General features: G+C 36.6%; 1 protein-coding gene across 1 annotated transcript in view; it reads left to right on the plus strand.

Annotated features, from left to right (window-relative positions):
• The window catches only part of ARHGEF38 (Rho guanine nucleotide exchange factor 38), a 121,397-nt gene that overhangs the window by 78,190 nt on the left and 24,164 nt on the right, over positions 1-19,043 (plus strand). Inside the window, exons 5-7 of the mRNA XM_045799231.2 lie at positions 3,000-3,017; positions 12,707-12,906; positions 15,703-15,836. Of these exons, the coding sequence (XP_045655187.1) occupies positions 3,000-3,017; positions 12,707-12,906; positions 15,703-15,836 (352 nt within the window). The remainder of the gene's footprint in view (positions 1-2,999; positions 3,018-12,706; positions 12,907-15,702; positions 15,837-19,043) is intronic.

Below are 19,043 nucleotides of genomic sequence, written 5' to 3' on the forward strand. Positions count from 1 at the left end.
ATAGCCTCTTTGGGGTTATTTGAGGCTTCTGATCTGTATGAGGAAAATGAAAAATAGAATAGCCATAAATGCAAGTGTAACTATAATTAGAATAGCCTGTCTGCTACCTCCTTTTTCTGTTTTTCTAGCTATAAATACCACCAAATGCCCGCTGTCTTTTAGAGGCCCTAGAGATGTTTATTTTGTAATAGATAAAGAACAAAGGGGCTTTTCCAAGTTTTTTGGTAGCTGGAAGACACGTTTCCAGCTTTATGTCTTGTTGTTATAAATTTATATACATTTTTCTTCTTCCTAACCGAAGCCACCATCCTCAGGAGGAAAACTAACTTCTAGTCATCTGGGTGCTTGGGCTGTTCCTTTGACTATTACAGCTTCTCTATTCAGAAGGAACAACGCATAACCTAAAGGAATAGGGTTCAATTCTTTCACCACATTTTATATTTCTTAATGTTATTCTAATGGAATGTTCCAAATAAAAATTAAAATGATTTCTGGAAACTTTTTTCAGTTCCTTGTGATGTGGTACCATGTTTGAACAAAATTATAATCGTTAAGAAATAGCCACAGAAAAAATGTGTTAATTTTAAGTCAAATTACAATGAGCCCATGAGGGTAAGATGTATGGTAGAGGGTTTATTTTTACTTTCCCCATAAAAGGGTAAATGGACGCAGTTTAACTTTCTTCTTCCTGAATTGTCCTTGGCTGGGGCTAACTTCTGGAAATTTTTCGGCTAAAAAGGAGATGTTAAAAAAATGATGAGCAAATAAGGAGACATTATAATGTAATGGTATTATGCCATTACTCCCACAGGTTTTCCCTGTTGGAAAACCTCTGAGGTTCCTTTTTGTAAAATGCTATACTTATGTTAAACACCATGCTAATTTATGTCATAATACTGGTTTTATTTTGTTAAAATAAATTAAATAGAGAAAAAAATGCCCATGTTTTCTTTAGGAGTTAAAAGAACAATCTTTTCTTTCAACTTCAAATTTTGTGTTTTGGCACCAAAATGATCACATTGTTCACTTGTTTGCTTCCACAGAAAAATGCATCTATATTTTTACTCAACTTCTCCCCCAACTTTCTGATCTATGACCTACAGAGCATACTGGGAAAATGAAATTCCTCATTAGAAGGAGACAGAAATTGAGACAAAAATGTGAGCTTAAAGGAAATGAGTGGAAAGAGATATTGGGTACGGGGGGAGTGGTGGTGCAATCCCTTTCATAGAAGTGCTCTTCAAACAGCAGTGAATAATTGCCTCAAATAATAGCAGTCGCTGATTTTTTAAAAATTAAAATTCTCTGCTTGATTCCAACAAGGAGGTCTTAAGAGTCAGCAGAACCTAGTTATTTTGAGATGTCGAGGAATCCATTCATATAAGATGTCCACAAGTGAAGGAGTACTTGTTTTTCATATCTGTATACTATTGTTTTCCACTTACATAGAGCACTGGGAATAATCTTTTCAAACTTTTTAAGTCCATTAAATATGAAATTCAACATAGGTATTTATCATGGATTTTGTTCTCAATTATTGAAAATGAAAAGACCGTTTACTATTATGAGATGGGGCCCAATACATTTTTTAATATTGAAAATATTCATTGTATTCTAAAAGACTGGAAACCAGAGGTCAAGGTAATCAGGCTATTAACACGGATTACAACTTTATTTACTTTAGCTGTATGAAGCTTTTATTTTATCTTATTTATTTTTATTTATTTACTTATTTTTGAGAGAGAGAGAAAGAGAGAGAATAAGGGTGGGGAGCGGGAGAGGGAGAAGCAGGCTCCCCGCTGAGCGGAAGGCCCGATGCAGGGCTCAATCCCAGGACCCTAAGATCATGACCTGAGTTGAAGCCAGACACCCAACCAACTAGCCACTCAGGCGCCCCCAAATGAAGCTTTTAGAGAAAAACTTCTCATCTCCCTTATGCCTGAAATTTAACTTGAATGATTCCCTCTTTTTCTTACTGTTAATTGTTTAATTTGACAAATATGTTTTGCATTCTTACCAAATGCCAGTCACTTTCCAGGTACTGGGGCTATCGCAGAGAACAGAGCAAGCATATATCCTTGCCCTCATTCAGATGGGGAGCAGAGAGATAGACAATAAATAAGTATATGGTATATAAAAAAGTAACAGTGTTATGGAGAGAAATAAAGCAGGGAGGAGGATAAAGAGCAGTGTAGGAGGTGAGGCACAATTTTTAAAAAATTGGACCAGGAAGGTTTCATTGGGAAGAAACCTTTGAGCAAAGACCTGAAGGAGGTAAAGAGTGCGCCATGTAGACACCCAAGGGAAGAGCAAGCCGGCAGAGGAAGCAAGAAGTGCCAAGAGCTGGAGGCTGGAGCCTGCCTTTTGACTTTATTAAGAGCAAGGAGACCTGTGTGGTTGCCATAGTCTGGGGGAGTTTGTGAACAACAGGAAATGAGGTAGAGAGGAAAGCAAAGGAGAGGCAGATCACGTTGCCTTGGAAGGACACTCACTGTACTTGAGCGAAATGGAAGGCACGAAAGCTAGCCATGGTTAGTGAAAGGCTTTGTGGGAATTATCTCATTGCATAGGTGAATTGTTGATAACCTGCATTAAACTGTATGCAGAAATACTCTGTAGTGCTTGATGGCCATTTCCTGCAAGTCATTTATACTTTACTCTGTAATCTTGTACTATGTTTAACAGAGTCTCTTTTTTCATGATGTAAACAAAAATTGATGTTTAAATCCATTTTCACATAATCAAAATTAATGGTTCTGTATTCTGAATCAATGGTTTTTAACCCTATATAGAATGTGAAACGAGGTTGGTGTAAACATGCTACAGATAAAATTTTAGGGATGTGACTATAAAATAATGAACCAATTCTATAAAACATTCATGGAAAATAACTTATCACTTTATTTTATATAATAAAAATTTAAAGGTTTTATACTGTTTGTGTATTACCTCAAATATGCAGATTTACATTAATCTACTTTTCTCTTCCTGTCTTGCAGGAAAATATACATGCAAGAGTAAGTACTTTTGTTTTAATAACAGAAATCAAATGTAAAGATAATGGGAGGGTGGGGGATGGGGTAACTGGCTGAAGGGCATTAAGGAAGTCACTTGAAGTAATGAGCACTGGGTGTTAAATGCAACTGATGAATCACTGAACTCCACCTCTGAAACTAGTAATACACTACATATTAATTAAACTGAATTCAAATAAAAATTCTTTAAAAAATCAAGGGCAAAAAGCTGTTGAGTATTTCCAAAAATTAGAATTTTTGGTTTTTACAATTATGTTTATTGCTTTTAATACATTATTTCCAATTTGTCTGAGGTGATCGTACATATTCAATTATCTCATGAATTTTACAAAATGTTTTAGAAGAATCCTGGGGTATAATTTATTTAAATCACAAGTTTGCTGATGCCAGGAACTCTTTAGGAACTGCTCATCACACATGTGTTTAGCAATCTTAATGTGTCCAAAAACACACCTTCTTAAGAATGACATTAGACTTTTTAAAAAATCTCAGATTAATACCATACTGTTTTTGAAGTTTCTGTAGATTAACGTACAAAAGAAAAGATTCTTCATGCATTATAGTAAATATTGGGTTTCTTCTAATTTAGACTCTTAGTGATTTACAGAGGAAAAAAATCAAACATATATATATAATACGTTTAACATATATATAAAATATTAAGATGAAATAACTTGTCATTAAGACAATATAGAAATTATCTTATAAAAATAGCACACATATACACACACTTTGGAAGATATCCATTTTTATAGAAGGGAAAGCATGTCTAGTCTAATACTGAAAGGATGATACTGGCTTAAATACAAACTCAAATTTACCAGGACTTGAAAAAAGGCACATATTTGGTTAAGCATGGTCACCAATAATCTAAGGGCCTGAGTTCCTAGCCTGTGTGTTTGCTTGTGTACATGTCTTTATGTGCGTGTGTGCCTCTGTGTTCTAAACTCCTGAAACTGTACATCAGGAAATAAAAACCCCACAAAATAAGAAGTATATTAACTAAGCTGTAAATACCTATCATTCATGCTTTGTTGCAGAGCAACCGTGAAGAAAGACAGATTCCCAGAAGTGAGGTGCAAGAACCAGGCACCCATCATACAGGGGACGGAGAAGTTAGTTTTTGACATACCGAACAGGCACCAAACAGGCACCCAGTTCTATCACTTTTTAAGGCTTTACTTTCAAAAGTAAAAAAATATATATCCTATAGTGCAAACAGATGTGAGTTTTGTTCAATGAGTTCCCAATTCTGAGACCATCGAATTTGAAAAAGTGCATAATGCAAAGGGGCCTTTGTCTTTTCACATGCTGAGGCCTTCCAGGCTTCTCTGCGGTGATAGCTGGTGAGGTTGGTCGATGGGGGGGGGGGGGGATGGGGGGGGAATGCTGTCTCATTCAAAAGCCTGTGCCCCTGGCATTGTGCTGAGGAGTGGAGATTCACACAGAAGAACTATGTGAATTACAGAAGAACTTCCTGGGCTACAAATTCTGCTCAGGTTTCTTTTCCTAAAGCTTAGGTCTTTATAACCAAAAGACCAAAAAGAGAGATTCAGAGCAGAGTGAGAGATTCTTTTAATGCAGTTAGCATGCACAAGCTCCTACACACAGAATGCTTACAACAAACAGTACATTGTATCGAAATACTTGCTTAAAAAATGGCACTAGCTTTTAGGACAATCCTGCTGCGTGGGAGTTAGCAGGCTTCGGATGCCCCTTCTAGCCTATTCTATACATCAAGAACTAGAAAAGACCAGGAAGGATCACAGCATGTGGCTGGATGCGCATCAAAGCCACGTTTGCTGTGCGGTATTTTCCTTCCTGCTTCTCCCGCTCTGGTCATGAGGGGCACATGCTGCTACATAAAAGGGTAAAAGGCAATGTCAAGTGCTTTGTAATTGTTTGGCTCCTTAGCAGCTAAGGCCAGGAATATGGTGACCAAGAGCGCATTCAGGAAATGTGGGGTTTTTAGATGCTTCGAAAAAAAATTCCTTACTATGTAAACGGAAAATTGTGTGTGGGCTCTTTTTTTTTTTTTTTTTTTTACAATCTACATTTTAAAAAATACAGAAAAAGATATTTCTAACTTCTAAAATGTTTATTTTGAATTATAATCTTATGCAAACATCAACGACAGTACTAAAGGGACAAGAATTATAGAATCCTGAACCAAAAAGTCCCCCGAAAAGCATCTGATACAAGTCCCATGTTCTAAAGCAAGAAAAACATAACTATTCTAAATTTAACTCTCTCCAGAAATGCCATGTTTCACCTTTATGCTTTCACACTTTTTTTATATGTGTTCTCTGCCTTCACCAGATAGTCCCACCTTTGGATTCAGGGTTTCTATAGATCCCAAAATGTTATTTCTCCTTTCTTAAGCTTGATATTTTTAAAATTATTAAAGAAACACTGTAAAATATAGAAAATCAAAATGAAGACTGAGAAGACAATTAGTAGTCACATTCCAGAGTTAATTATTGCAACATTTCATGAGTCCCTCACCACACTGCAATTTTTTCTACACACACACACACACACACACACACACACACACACACACACACACACGTGCGCACATTGGGTAACACAGGACTGCTATATATTTCCTTTATGTCAACCTACCACCTCATTCATCAGTATATTATGGACACCCTTCTATGTCAGTAAATATAAATCCACATTGCTTTATGACTGCATAATATTTTATCTGATATATATATACCATAATTTAGTTTACCAAACCCTTATAGATACTTGAATGATGTCTGTCTTGTAAAGATTGATGTTATGTGTTTATTCTTATAAATGATCTTTGTACAATAATTTGACTTTCTTAGAATGAGTTTCTAAAAGTGGAATTGCTAGATCAAAGGGCTTTTGATACTTACTGCCAGAAAATTTAAGCAAAGTTGAACTAACTTACATTCCCACTACCGTATATGAATTGTCCATTTATCTCCTATCCGCCAGCAGCAGAAACAATATGTGTATCTTTACATGTTGTGGCAATACAGTAAGCCAAAAATAGTACTGTATTGTTTTAATTTTCATTAATAATAATCCTGAGCATTTTTCATATATGGTTAACCACTTGTATTTCACGTGAATGAATTGTTTTTTATTGATTACTTTATTGAGATGTTCGTCTTTTCCTAATTGATAGTAGTTCTTTAATTAGAAAGTATATTAACCCTTTTTCTGTCTTATATGATTCCAGCTTCTCATTTGACTTTTAACATTGTTTATGGCCGCTTCTGTTTTTGTTTTTGTCTGTACAGTATTACAGAGCTAATTTTTTTTAAGATTTTATTTTTTATTTATTTGAGATAGAACACACATGCGCATGAGCCGGAAGAGGGGCAGAGAGAGCAGCAGACTCCCCACTGAGCAGACAGCCCACTGCAGGACTTAGTCTCTGGACCCTGTGATCATGACCTGAGCTGAAGGCAGACGCTTAACTGACTGAGCCACCCAGGGGCCCCTTACAGATCTAAATTTTAAAATAAATTTATCACTTTTTTTTCTACTGTGGCTTTTAGATATTGTGTCCTGCTTAAAAATTCCAAGACTGTTTTAAAGTATAATACTGTTTCCTTCAACTTGTATAGTTTCATTTCTAACATTTAGATCTTTGATCTATATGGAAATTATTTTGGTGTAAAGAATTCATTTTTGTTATTTTCTTCTATATGGCTAGATAATTACCATAACACCTGATATTGAATAATTCATTTTTTTCTACTGATATTTACTTAATTTTCATACATACTTGTATTTATTTCTTCATTTTCTATTTTGTGCTACTCTTCTCTCCATATACGTTCCCATATCAAACTGCTTTCATTTCTGCAGCTTTATATTTTAGTATAAGATATAACTATAATTGACCCTTAAACAACATGGGGGTTGGGGTGCTGACCCCCATGCAATTGAAAAGACATGTATAACTTTTGACTCCCCAAAAACTTTACTACTACTCTACTGTTGACCAGAAGCCTTACTCAGAACATAGTCAATTAACATATATGTTGTGTATGTATTACATACTGTGTTCTTACAATAAAGTAAGCTAGAGAAAAGAAAATGTTATTAAGAAAATCGTAAGTGAGGGGCGCTTGGGTGGCTCAGTTGGTTAAGAGGTCAACCCTTGATTCTGGCTCAGGTCATGGTTTCAGGGTCTTGGGATCCAGCCCCTCGTCGGGCTCAATGTCTAGTGGGGAGTCTGCTTGAGGATTCTTTCTCCTTCTGTCCTTCCCCCCAGAGCGTGTCCTCTCTCTCTCTAAAATAAATAAATATATCTTTAAAAAACAAATAAACAAAAAGAAAATCATTAAGGAAGAGAAAATATACTCAGTACTGTGCTGTGTTTATTGAAAAAAATATCCATGTTTAAGTGGACATGCACAGTTCAAATCCATGTTGTTCAAGGGTCAACTATAATCTCAGCTCAATACTCTTCCTTTTCCAAATTTTCTTGAATATTCTCACGTTTCCTTTTTTAAAACCTTTGTGTTTTTGTAAAATCATATGTACTGTGGTTTAAAAAGCCAGACGGTGGGACACCTGGGTGGCTCAGTCAGCTCAGGTCATGATCTCAGGGTCCTGGGATTCAGCCCCACATTGGGCTCCCGGCTCAGTGAGGAGTCTGCTTCTCCCTCTCCCACTGCTCCTCCCTGCCCCACTCGTTCTCTCTCTCTTTCTGACTCCCAAATAAAGAAAATATTTAAAAAAAAAAATAGTTCTACAGGATTTAAGAAAAATAGCAGTCCCCTCTTCTCTTACCTGCTTCCAAAGGACATAAGCATTTTCATATCTTTTAGCTAATATTTTGGTACTTACCTTCATGAATCTAAAAACATGTTTGCTTTTTTTTAAGTATTATGTTTTGACTTCCCCTGTGGAACACAAGAATTTATCTCTCTCCCTATGCCATCTCCACTACACACACACACACACACACACACACACACACATCCCATCTCTTCATTTTTCCCAAATGGTTACATTGTCATTTGGATTAGAGCAATATCAGTGCTTGACTTCTTATATTTAAGTATATCTGTGTAAATTTTTTTCGGAACTAAGCCTTGGAATAAACCAATTACTTGTTATTCTGGGAGTTAAATATTTTATTTATTTTTTTATTTGTTTGTTTATTTTCATTTTCTTAGTTTTCTTTGTTCTAATCATTAATGCCACACTCACAGTCAGTCATCTTAAGACAGCAAGATGCATTATGGATGTCATCAATTTCATCTCCCTAAAAAGCCTCTCCCAGAGCCTTTCTGACCTGTTTGGACCGGGTGACAGGGCACACCTGTCTTTGAGGAACTTTTGTCATCCTGGAGAATCTCTTTACCTCTTTCCTATTTCTAGTACATCCTTCAGTAGTTTCCGATGTTCACCAGGAATGCATGGAAGGTAACATTTTAAGAAATTTTATATCCAAAAACATCTTTATTTTACCCTCACATGTGATTTATAGTTTGATCAAGTACAGAATTCTAAATTAAAAATCTTTCACCTTCAGAATTTAAAGGTAATTCTTAATCATTTTCTAGCTTTTAGTGTTGCTATAAGAAATTTGAAGCTTTTTCTCATTTCTTCACCATTTGTTTGTACCCATTTCTTCACGTGTTTCTCTGAAGGCCTTTAGGGTCTTCTCTGTTCCCAGTAGTCGGAAGTTTCATGAATTCCTAGGTGTGACTCCATTTCATCCATTGTGCTGGGTACTCATTGAGTTCTTTCAACATGCTGACTAATGCCCTGCTCTTGAATTATTTTACTGATGATTTCCTCCCCATATGTGCTCTGTTCTCACTTTCCCGGGACTCTATTTATTTCAATATTGGATCTTTTAGACCAGTCTTCTAATTTTTTCACATTTCTTCTATCTTCTATCCCTTTGTATTTTTGTTCTTCTTTCTGGAAAGTTCCTGAACATTTTCTCCAACACTTTTGAGATTTTATTTCTGCTATTATCCTTTTAATTTCCAAGAGCTCTTTCTTAGTTCTCCAAATGATCTCCCTTATTTGTAGAGCACCCTAAAAATTAGGCCATTTCTTAAACAGTTTTCCAACCAGTTCTTCTTAATCTAATCCCCACCTCCCTCTCTCTCCTTAGGTTCTCAGGGTCTAACTAATGAATCTTTGGAGGAATGATTAAATTATTTCCTCTGCATATTACTGGTTCTCTCTGGTTTGAATCTCTCCCGTAATAAAACAATTACCATTCGTTCATGTTCTTTATATCTTCTAAAATTTGTTAATGGTTCTGTATTTATTTTCACAATTTTTTATTTGTGTCAAATCCTATTTGTTTATTTATGTGTACAGCAATATACAGTTTTTTTTTTCTAAAATTGACTTAAGGTGTTTTAAAAGGAGAGTGAATTGAAAATAAATTCAATAACAGTGTAAATGGTTTGTGGCTACTGTAAAATTAATATTAAATTTAGGATACTTGTGGTCATAAAACAGAGGAAACTCAAAGTAATATGATCAATAGTTAAATGATTATTTTTCCTTCCTCTGTTTTCTCCCCCTAATTAAGATATATGGGTGTACCTCAATGTTCTTTGTCCTCCGCCACAGTTTCTACATTGTTTAAATGTCATTTTTATTTTCATTGTGAGACTGTTTTCTTGTATTTGATGCAAAGCTCTTTATAGCAAAACTGGATGCTGCTAAAACAAAGCCAGCTGTGTTTACTTGACTTTGTAAAGTCCTAATAATTCACAGTGAGATTAGTGTAGCTACTTATAGTACTAAATACTTGCCAAAGTATTCATGACAAGACAGAGGAAGATGAAACAGAATTACAAATTAATGACTACCTTAGTTTTAGCCTAGTGTATATGGAAAATTGTTACTTTGTGTTGGGGATGTATGTGATAATGGGTGCTTGGCTGAGCTGGGTTATATCGCATGTAGGACTCGTTTGCCTCTGCAGTTATCAGAACTTAATCTTACTGGAAGGGATTAGATGGGGCAAATGCCTGGAGTGTCATTATCTTAAAAGACATCCTCTATCTTTTCAACCATATTGCTTGTCTGTGTGATGCAGATACCAGAACATCTTTGCTCATCACTTGGGCTGTCCAAAGTACACGTCTGAGGACTAAAGTGTTCGGGAGATTTCTCATTTTTGAGAAAGCCTTTTGAAATATTTGCATTTGTGACACTTTTAAGAGAAACGGTAATCATTTATAATTGTTGTTATTATCATTTGAAACAGAAAAGAGAGAGACTAGAACTTTGATGTCAAAGAGTAATGGAAAAAGAAGTAATGATAAGATGGGGACACAACTGAAGGTTGAGGTTGGTTTTTTTGAAAGATCTTAATAAGGAAGCAAAGACGCAACTCAGAGATACAAGTATGTCCTCTAATACATCTGGGGGTACTTTTTGTAATTAAAAATTTGAAATATGCATATAACAATAGACCACGCTAATAAACTATCTTATTAAAGTTGAGTTTTCTTTGATTGATTATATTTATATTTTGATGGCATTTTCAGCAATTTTTGGAAGATAAAATAAACTAATATTTGGTGACAGTCAAAGGAAACATGTAGAAAAAATTCTGATCAGATTCATACAGATGATATGACTTCTCCTGGTATTAACCTTCCATATTCTAGACTTGTTTTTATTTAAGGGAATTATTTCTACTGAACTGTCTAAACTACTGTATTGTTGAAGAATCTCTGCTTGAGATATATAAGAAAATGCTGTATTTCATATTCAAATGTTCTGCTTTTGATACACCATCAGTTAGAAAATATATTTTGTTACTTTTTTTAGCAGTCATAATAGATTTACATATTTTTCTTTTCCCAACCACTTCACCTAGTCTAACCCTCTTGGAAACCAAAACATCTCTCTCTCCTTACCCCCCTTATTCCCTCCTTGCCATTCTGTCTCCTTACATCACTTTTTCCCTTCTTTAAGAGATTTGGTGTAAATGGTAGAAAGTATGAGATAAATCATATTAAAACAGCTCTTTATTCCCTTGCAGACCTTTAATATTTACTTTGATTTTCCTTTAAAAAAATGTTGCCTTTTGGTTTGCTTCTTTTTCTATTATAGTATCATTATTCTCTCAGCATGTGATAAAACTCCTCAGTCTATTGTATTCAGGACCACTGTGCAATGTTTGGGGAAAAAATTCAATGTAAAATAAAAGCATTACAGAAAATCTGAAACCTATCACTTCAATCTCCAAATATTCATTGAGAAAATACTATATGTCATGCCAGAGACAGAGTGATGACAGAGAAATTGAGCATACACTGGCAAATAGGGAAACAAAATGATTCCAGAGAGTTGATAAGTGCTACGATAAAAACAAAAATGGGGAGATGTGACAGAGGGTGACTGGTGTGTGTGTGTGTGTGTGTGTGTGTGTGTATACGCATGTGTGAACACACACATGATCGTCAGAGTTTTTTAGTTTCTCATTTATCAAATGAAGAGTTCAATTAGATGGTCTCTAAGGGGTTTTCAGATCTTTTCTGATGATAAACTTTTCTGATCTTGTCCAAAGCTTTTTAGATCCATTTCACCATTCCAATGATGTGGTATGTTATCTAGCTACATTAATATTTAGAAATACTAATTGAAGAATAAAAAAATTCACCTACTAGGATTTGAAAACCATCTATATTCTTATTTACTAAAACAAACAAACAAACAAAAACAAAACTCAAAAATAAAGCCAAATAAGCAAAAATCCTAAAGGAAAATAACTGGGTGTATCTGTCCACCAGAAGGGATTCAAAGCACAATTTCTAGCCGTGTTCATTTGTAGTGCCTCTTTATTTGCCTCTATGCATAAAAAGGCTTTTAGAAACCACTGACTCCTCACTGACAAATGAATGACAGTGGATTGGACAATGACATGACCACGCTTCTAGCTTTTTCACTTCTCGTGAACTGCTTGGCTAGTTGGAATGGCTCCAATCTCATTTCAGAAGCTCCTAAAGGAAGAGTCAGGCATGAGCGCTCACTTTTGTGTAGTCACTTGAAGATCTGTTGGCTAAAAAGAATTCCACAAGGAAAATTATGGGAAGTGGTGTGATAGCAATGAGTAGTGATAGTGGTGGTATTAATAATTAATTTAGAGAACTATTGCATTTATTATAAATCTCTTTTGGGGACTGTGGTAGAACCTCTGTAACATTATGAATTCAACTATTCAATTTGGTAAAAGAGAGGAGACAATACTTTCTTTTGACTGTACTTGGCAAGTCATCTTTTTAAATAATGAATTTCTTTTCCTCACTAATAATCACAAAAATACCATCAGGAAAATGCATTTTTCTTGGTTGTCATGGAAAAATGCATTCTCAAATTGTTCCCCACTATTATTATGAATCTTGCTATTTAAAAAAGGTGTAAATGGAGCATGGATGGAAATCCTGCTTTGAGTCCCTCTTGGACAGATATGTGTTTTCGTGTAGGTTTTTGCTTAGAAGTAGGGTCTTTCAGCCTGGCTTCTTTCTGTCATCCATTGCTCTTGCTTCACTTTTAGAAATTGTGTGCAACGCAATGGAGGAAAAATAAGGAGAAAAACAGTTTCGGAATTAATCATAAAAATCACAAAAATAAAAAGGAGTTAATAAGGCAACTGTCTGTGAAACTGATATTATTTATCTCTATTGTAGAGGCAAGCCAAACTTACTGGACATGGGCTCTTTGATGATCAAACCAATCCAGCGTGTAATGAAATACCCCCTCTTGCTGTGTGAACTCCGGGGCTCCACCCCTCCCTCTCACCCAGACTTCAGGGCACTGGGAGATGCCTTCACCGCGGTGAAAGAAATTAATGTGAACATCAATGAACTTAAAAGACGGAAAGATCTAGGTAAGAAGAGACACGATGAATTGAGTGTTTTCTGTGATTGGAGTATTCTGCTTATACTTCTGAGACTCAGAATATCCAAGTGGTTATAGCAGTTCCAATGATCACAATCATTTGATATCTAGAATTAGAGGCTAAGGAGCAGAGTGCAGTTTTGCCTGGCCAGCTGGATTCAGGAGATCATGAGACACCAAAAAAATGACAAGTTTTTTAAATCAAGCAGCCCTGTACTCGACCTCTGTTGACCTCCTTATGCCTGGTGACATATTGTGAGCTGAAGATACCATAGCACATAGTCCTGCTGTCACTGGTGATATATGTGGGAAGAAGGAGACATGGGGCATGGCCAGGAAGCTGGAGCAGTGAGAAGCTCGAGCCAAATCAGTGGTGAAACAGGCTCAGCGAATCCACCAAGCTCATCTGGTTCTGGCACATGAAGAATGGAGATTTTGTAGCAATAATTGCTCCATTGAAGGGAGCAAGTATATTTCTTTCTCAAATTATGCAATTATTGTTAGGTATTTGTTAGCCAAGATGTAAAATTCATGTCTGAAGTGGAATGTAGATTTCAAAACAGGAGGCATAATTACATGGTTTCCATCATCCCAGATGTAGTAATGCATTGGGATAGATTGTGTGGGTCCTCTGTCAGTGCGATTTGTATCCATAAGTTCTTAATTGGCTTTGCACTTCTAACCTTAAATCTTAATTCAACACTAAAGCAATGGTAGGACGTGGGAGCTAACTGCTCTAACAACTTCATTTATTTTTATTGTTTTTATTTTCTAAATTTTTATTGGAAAAATAGTATTTGTATTAATAAATTAAAATTATAAAGAAGGGCCTAGAGTAAAAAAAATGAAAGTTGTAGAGGAAGAGACACTATAAACAAATTAAAAGACAGTTCATAGGCAAAGGATTACTATCTAGAATATATAACTACTGATATTAAATCAATAATAAAAACATTCTAATATAAAAAAGGTTAATAATAAAGGAAGCAATTCAGAAAGACCAGTACATTTTTAAAGGCTAAGCTTCATTTATACTGAGAGAAATGCAAATTAAAATCACAATGACATACCATTCCCATCCTATCAGATTGGCAAAAAGAAATTGAAGGGCTCATGTTAGGTGCTGAATCTCAGTCTGAAGCTGAGAATGTAGTGAGAACCACCACTATGGAGAATAATTTGGCAATATCTAGTAAAGTTGAAGATGCCCACACCTGACACTCAGAAAATCAATTTCTAGATATTTGAGAAACTCTTTCCCATATACTCATAGGCAGGTATACTAGTAACTACTACTGTTCGTAAAGCAAGAAAATAGCTTACATATTTATCCAGATAATAGGAAAACTGTGTACTGGATACTAAGATACCGCGAGAACATAAAAATTAAAATGCATGTGTCAATTGAATAAATCTCAAAAACACCGAGTTGAGTTTTCTAAAAAGTAAATTACAAGTGACAGAAGAATATATATTTGCAATATGGTGCCATTTTTATAAACATTGAAAACATTCAAAATAATACTATGCATTGTACAAATCCATATACAATACAGGTGTAAAAATAGATACAGATAGAGTCAACCCCATTCTGTAGGATCATAATTCCCTTTAAGGGACCAAAGATGGGGATCAGAGAAACTTCAACTGATTATTTTTATGAAGATAAGCAAGGAGAAAATGTTAGAATTTGACAAGACTGAAAGAAAACTGTTATATTATTCTTTTTACTTTTCTGTTTGCTTAAACTCTTTCACAGTATTAAAGTGGAAAAATTTTCCACTCCCATGATTACAGTTTGCATAGCTGACATTTCATAGGTTTTCTTTAGAGTTACTATGTCTTTTTTTTTTTTTTCTATTTTCTTTCTTCTTTCTCTTCTCCATCTCTCCATCTTTCCTGAACATGTGTGGCACTACAGTCTGCTGGGGGTGGTTTTTAAACTTAATTACATATCATGAACACTCTCTCAGGTAATATTGGCTTTCTTTTCAATAGTTCCCTACTATTCTATTTCTGAATGTGTCATAATTGAGTTAACTATTCCTCTATAGATTAAGTTTTTGATTGTTTCCAATATTGTGCTATTGGGAAAAAAATGCTGTATCAAGCAAAACTTTGTTATGCTTATTATGGAAAGCAGATTCTCTGCACGGACTTCCTGGTCACAGACTATACATTTAGAAGATTCTGCCCAATTTTTCTCCACAAAAACTGTATGGGTTGAAACCTCATCAACAGTGTGTAAGATTGCCCATCTCCTGGCACGCTTACCAAAACTGAATGTTAGAAACGTTTAACACTTTGAACAATATGAGAGGTGTAAACGATCTTAAAGATAAAAAGGTAAAGCTCAGAGAGGTGCTCAACTTACCCCAAATGTCTCAGCTAGTGGAGAGCCCCTCTAGAGTCTGAGGTCTCCTTATGCTGGGTGCAGTTCCCTTAGTGAGGTCTTGATGCTTCATTCTAGAGACCAAAGATAACAAATGTATTATCTAAGAAGAGAGAGAGTTTTTCTCCAGTGTCAGAGATTTCTTTAATGTGGAAGGTAAATGGACCTCGAGCTTTGAGGAGCTCAAGCCCCTGGACAGCTGAGTTTCTGATCAGTGGGTTGGGCAGCTGGGCTCATGCCTGGGCAGTGGGGCCAGAACATACTGCACCTGCATCAGAGGGTCAAAAACCACATAGATTTCTATCTTAAATATGGATCTTGAATTCTTTGGATGAAACACACACTTTCTATGTTGCATGTGTTCAGAGACATGATTGCATTCTTCCATTTCAGTTCTAAAATACAAGAAGAATGATGAGGATGAATCACTTAAAGATAAATTGTCTAAACTAAACATTCATTCAATTAGCAAGAAATCAAAAAGAGTGACAAATCATCTAAAGATTCTGACCAGAGGAGAACCACAGGTAATGTTTCTTCTCCGGCCATATACATCCTCCTGGGGCATATGAATGCTGATACTTTCGTGAGGGTTTGGTTGGTTGTTATCAGAGCTGTTTCTAGAACACTGAGAATTCAAGGTCATTGCCTGATGCTGATCCTTTCTTTCTCCCTCTTTTGGGGGAAATGGAGTGTGGGTGGTTTTGACACTATTTTAACTGTGGTGCTTCTACTCAGGAAGCAAAGGAAAGAACAGGACATGAGGACAGGGGTCAACATGGGATGCCCCAGAAGTCCTAATTCTCACCGTCAACCAGCACATAATCTCACCCAAGGCAATGTCCTCCATTCACCCCTATCTTATCTCTGCTTTTTAAAAACCTCAATTTCTTTTCAGGTTCCCTTAATGTTCATCTTATCTTTATTTCACCTATCTAAAAAAAGAAAGGGGGGGTTAGGTGCGGACCTTAGTGTGATTTTTTTCCTACCTCTATCCTCTTCCTCTCTCCCCACCCCCCATGCACATTATATTACTGGGTAATTGTTTTGTGTCAGCTGTTTAGCCTGCTCTGAACCACTTTCATCTCAACCCCCAATAAATAATGGATGGACTAGCAAATGCTCTCAAACTTTAATGTGTGGAATAATTACCTGAGGAGCTTGCCAAAAGATTCCAGGGCTCCACCCGGTTCAAGGGTGCAACCTAGCGGTCTGTATTTTTACAGAACTCCAGGTGTTTTGAAGCTAAATGACCTTGAAGTAAGTGACAAATGGAACACACTTTGAGAATCACAAGATAGAAAGTTCACGGCCTAGAGATAGTAATTCAGCGGGCTTCTAACCGAAAGCAAGCAGGACAGTTCTTAAGATACTGTAGAGTACTTTTTTTCTTCTCATTTGCCTGACTTCATCCCTTATTATGTTACCATCTCTACGGTTTTTAGTTTGAACTAGAGGCAACTGTATGGTAGTTCAGCATTGGTTTTAGTTGGCTTGTCCTATGTACTTCACTCTTCAGCTGCCAGGGTCTTTTTCCTTTCTCCATTAAGCCTTTGCAGCTTTCTGTCCCTAAGATAGTACTGGCCTCTTCCTCTTCTGAATGCCTGACAAGCTGGCTGAGTGTTTTCCAATCTTGGCACCATGAACATTTGCCAGAGTCAGCAGATGGCAGAAAGTAAGGGCAACGTCCTTGAAGTTATCCAGATCTGGATTAGAACGTCACTTCTGCCACTTAATAAGTATTTGCCTTTGGGCACAAAGCTTAACTCCAAGGGAGTCATCAAGATTACACTAGGACCTACCACATGGAGGGCTCGTGAGGATGAAATGAGGTGACGCCTATGAAGAAAGTACCTAACACAGACAGGAAGCACTCAGTACGCATCGGCTATCATCATCATCACCATCAGCAGCAGCAGCAGCATTTCATATCACTACAGTGTATTACTGTTTACTACCTTTTAACATACAGACTTCCTACTTCTCACGTAGATATAAACTCCTTTATGCATTGCGTATTAGTCAGGTCTTTTACTTTCTGTATGTTATGATGTTTGACATCTTGAAAAAGCTGCAGGCCCTGAGAGATGCCCCTCCCAGGACTAATCCATTCTTAGAGAAATCAAAGGGCTCAGCTGGGATCACTTCCTTCATATGCAAACCAAGCAATCAGGAGTCTATAGCCCCAAACACCTTCTAATCTAACTCTCACACACCAAGCCAGTATTCCTCTGCCTTAAATCATCCTAGGGCCAGGTCCCAGACAAGAAAAGACCACCACAAAAGCCCAAAGCCCATGGGAATTACCCAAACTGGCCAATCCTAAACTATTTATCCTGACCCAGCTATTTCTATAGGGTTGCCCACAAAAAACATAATAAGGCTCTGGTCTTGATTTTGCCCCTGCTCCTTTCTGCCCTCTGACCAAAACCTAGTGATTGTCCTGTGGCCCAAACGGCATGCAGGGACCTCCTCTTTAGGACTTGTCACTATAATCAACTTCTTCCAAGCCCTGTTTTTGTTTCCTCTTGTGGCTGCACCTACTTTACCATTCCATATCCAATACGGACATTCTTAGAATCCATGGCATGTATCATTCTTGTTAATACCTCTTTATGTTCTTCTAGGGGCTCACTGGGTCCATTGCAAGCAGGAAATAACTCCAAGCCCCTCTCCCAATGCAAAACTATAATACGAGAAGTTTGGGACATTATGGTGTATGGTCATAGATCAGGGAAAGGAAAATCAAGACATTTGAAGTAAAAGCAACAGTAATAAAATTGGACTGGGAATTCAATTTGAGAAGAGACTGCAGCCTCCATAGGCATGTGTAAATGTCATGCACACAATTCTCCCCTACTCTTCAGGTTGTTGCTTCTGACTTAAGACAATTCTATTGAGGAACAACAGCAGGTTTTAATTCTGAGCAAGTTTTTGTAGAAGCCGTTACATTCTTCAACATATTTATCATCGGCTTCTGATATTTTCCAATTGTGAACTAAAAGTGAATTGTAGGTAAAGTGGCCTGAAAGGATATTAATTAGATTTTCCCCTTAATCTTTTGAGAAGATGCCCTGTCAGCAACGAAGCATTTCACTGTTAATCAGAAAATCAGCTGCATAGGCCGAACTGCAGAAGAGATAAATCTCAAATCAGTCAATTTTGCACTTGTCAGCAGCTCAAGTGAAATATTTGGTGGAGTTAGGGTATAAAACTATTACCCAAGAGGAAGATTCCGTTCAATTCATCACACATGTATTGAACTCTATGTACCAGACACTGTGTTAGAGATCAGGAATACAAAGAAATTCTGAATTCTGACTCCTTGGGTGTGAATACCTACTAACATGGGTAAATTTCTTTAATTTTCTATATTATTTAGGGTAAAGGCCAAGCTCCTTTCACAAAGAGATTCCAAAACAAAGTAGCTTAAGCTGGATAGTCATTTATTTCTCTTTCCTATAATAGTCCTAAGATGTGAGTCCAGACGGGCTCTGCTGCACAAATTTCTTTAGGAACCCGGCTGTCTCCAATTCGGTGCTGTGCTGTCCCCCAAACATTCTGTCTCCATCTGCTGGGTTGAAGTTGGGTCACTGCTGTGTCTTCAGTATTGTCCCAAGGACAATGCTGTAAGGCCAAAATTCAGAAGTGAAATATATCACTTAACTAACATCTATTTACCCAAACAAGTTACGAGGGCAGAACGAGCTGCTGCCGGGGAGACTGGAAAAGGT

This window comes from Ursus americanus, chromosome 13 (assembly GCF_024610735.1).
Source record: "Ursus americanus isolate L20-20 chromosome 13, mUrsAme1.1.p, whole genome shotgun sequence".
Taxonomy (NCBI): domain Eukaryota; kingdom Metazoa; phylum Chordata; class Mammalia; order Carnivora; family Ursidae; genus Ursus; species Ursus americanus.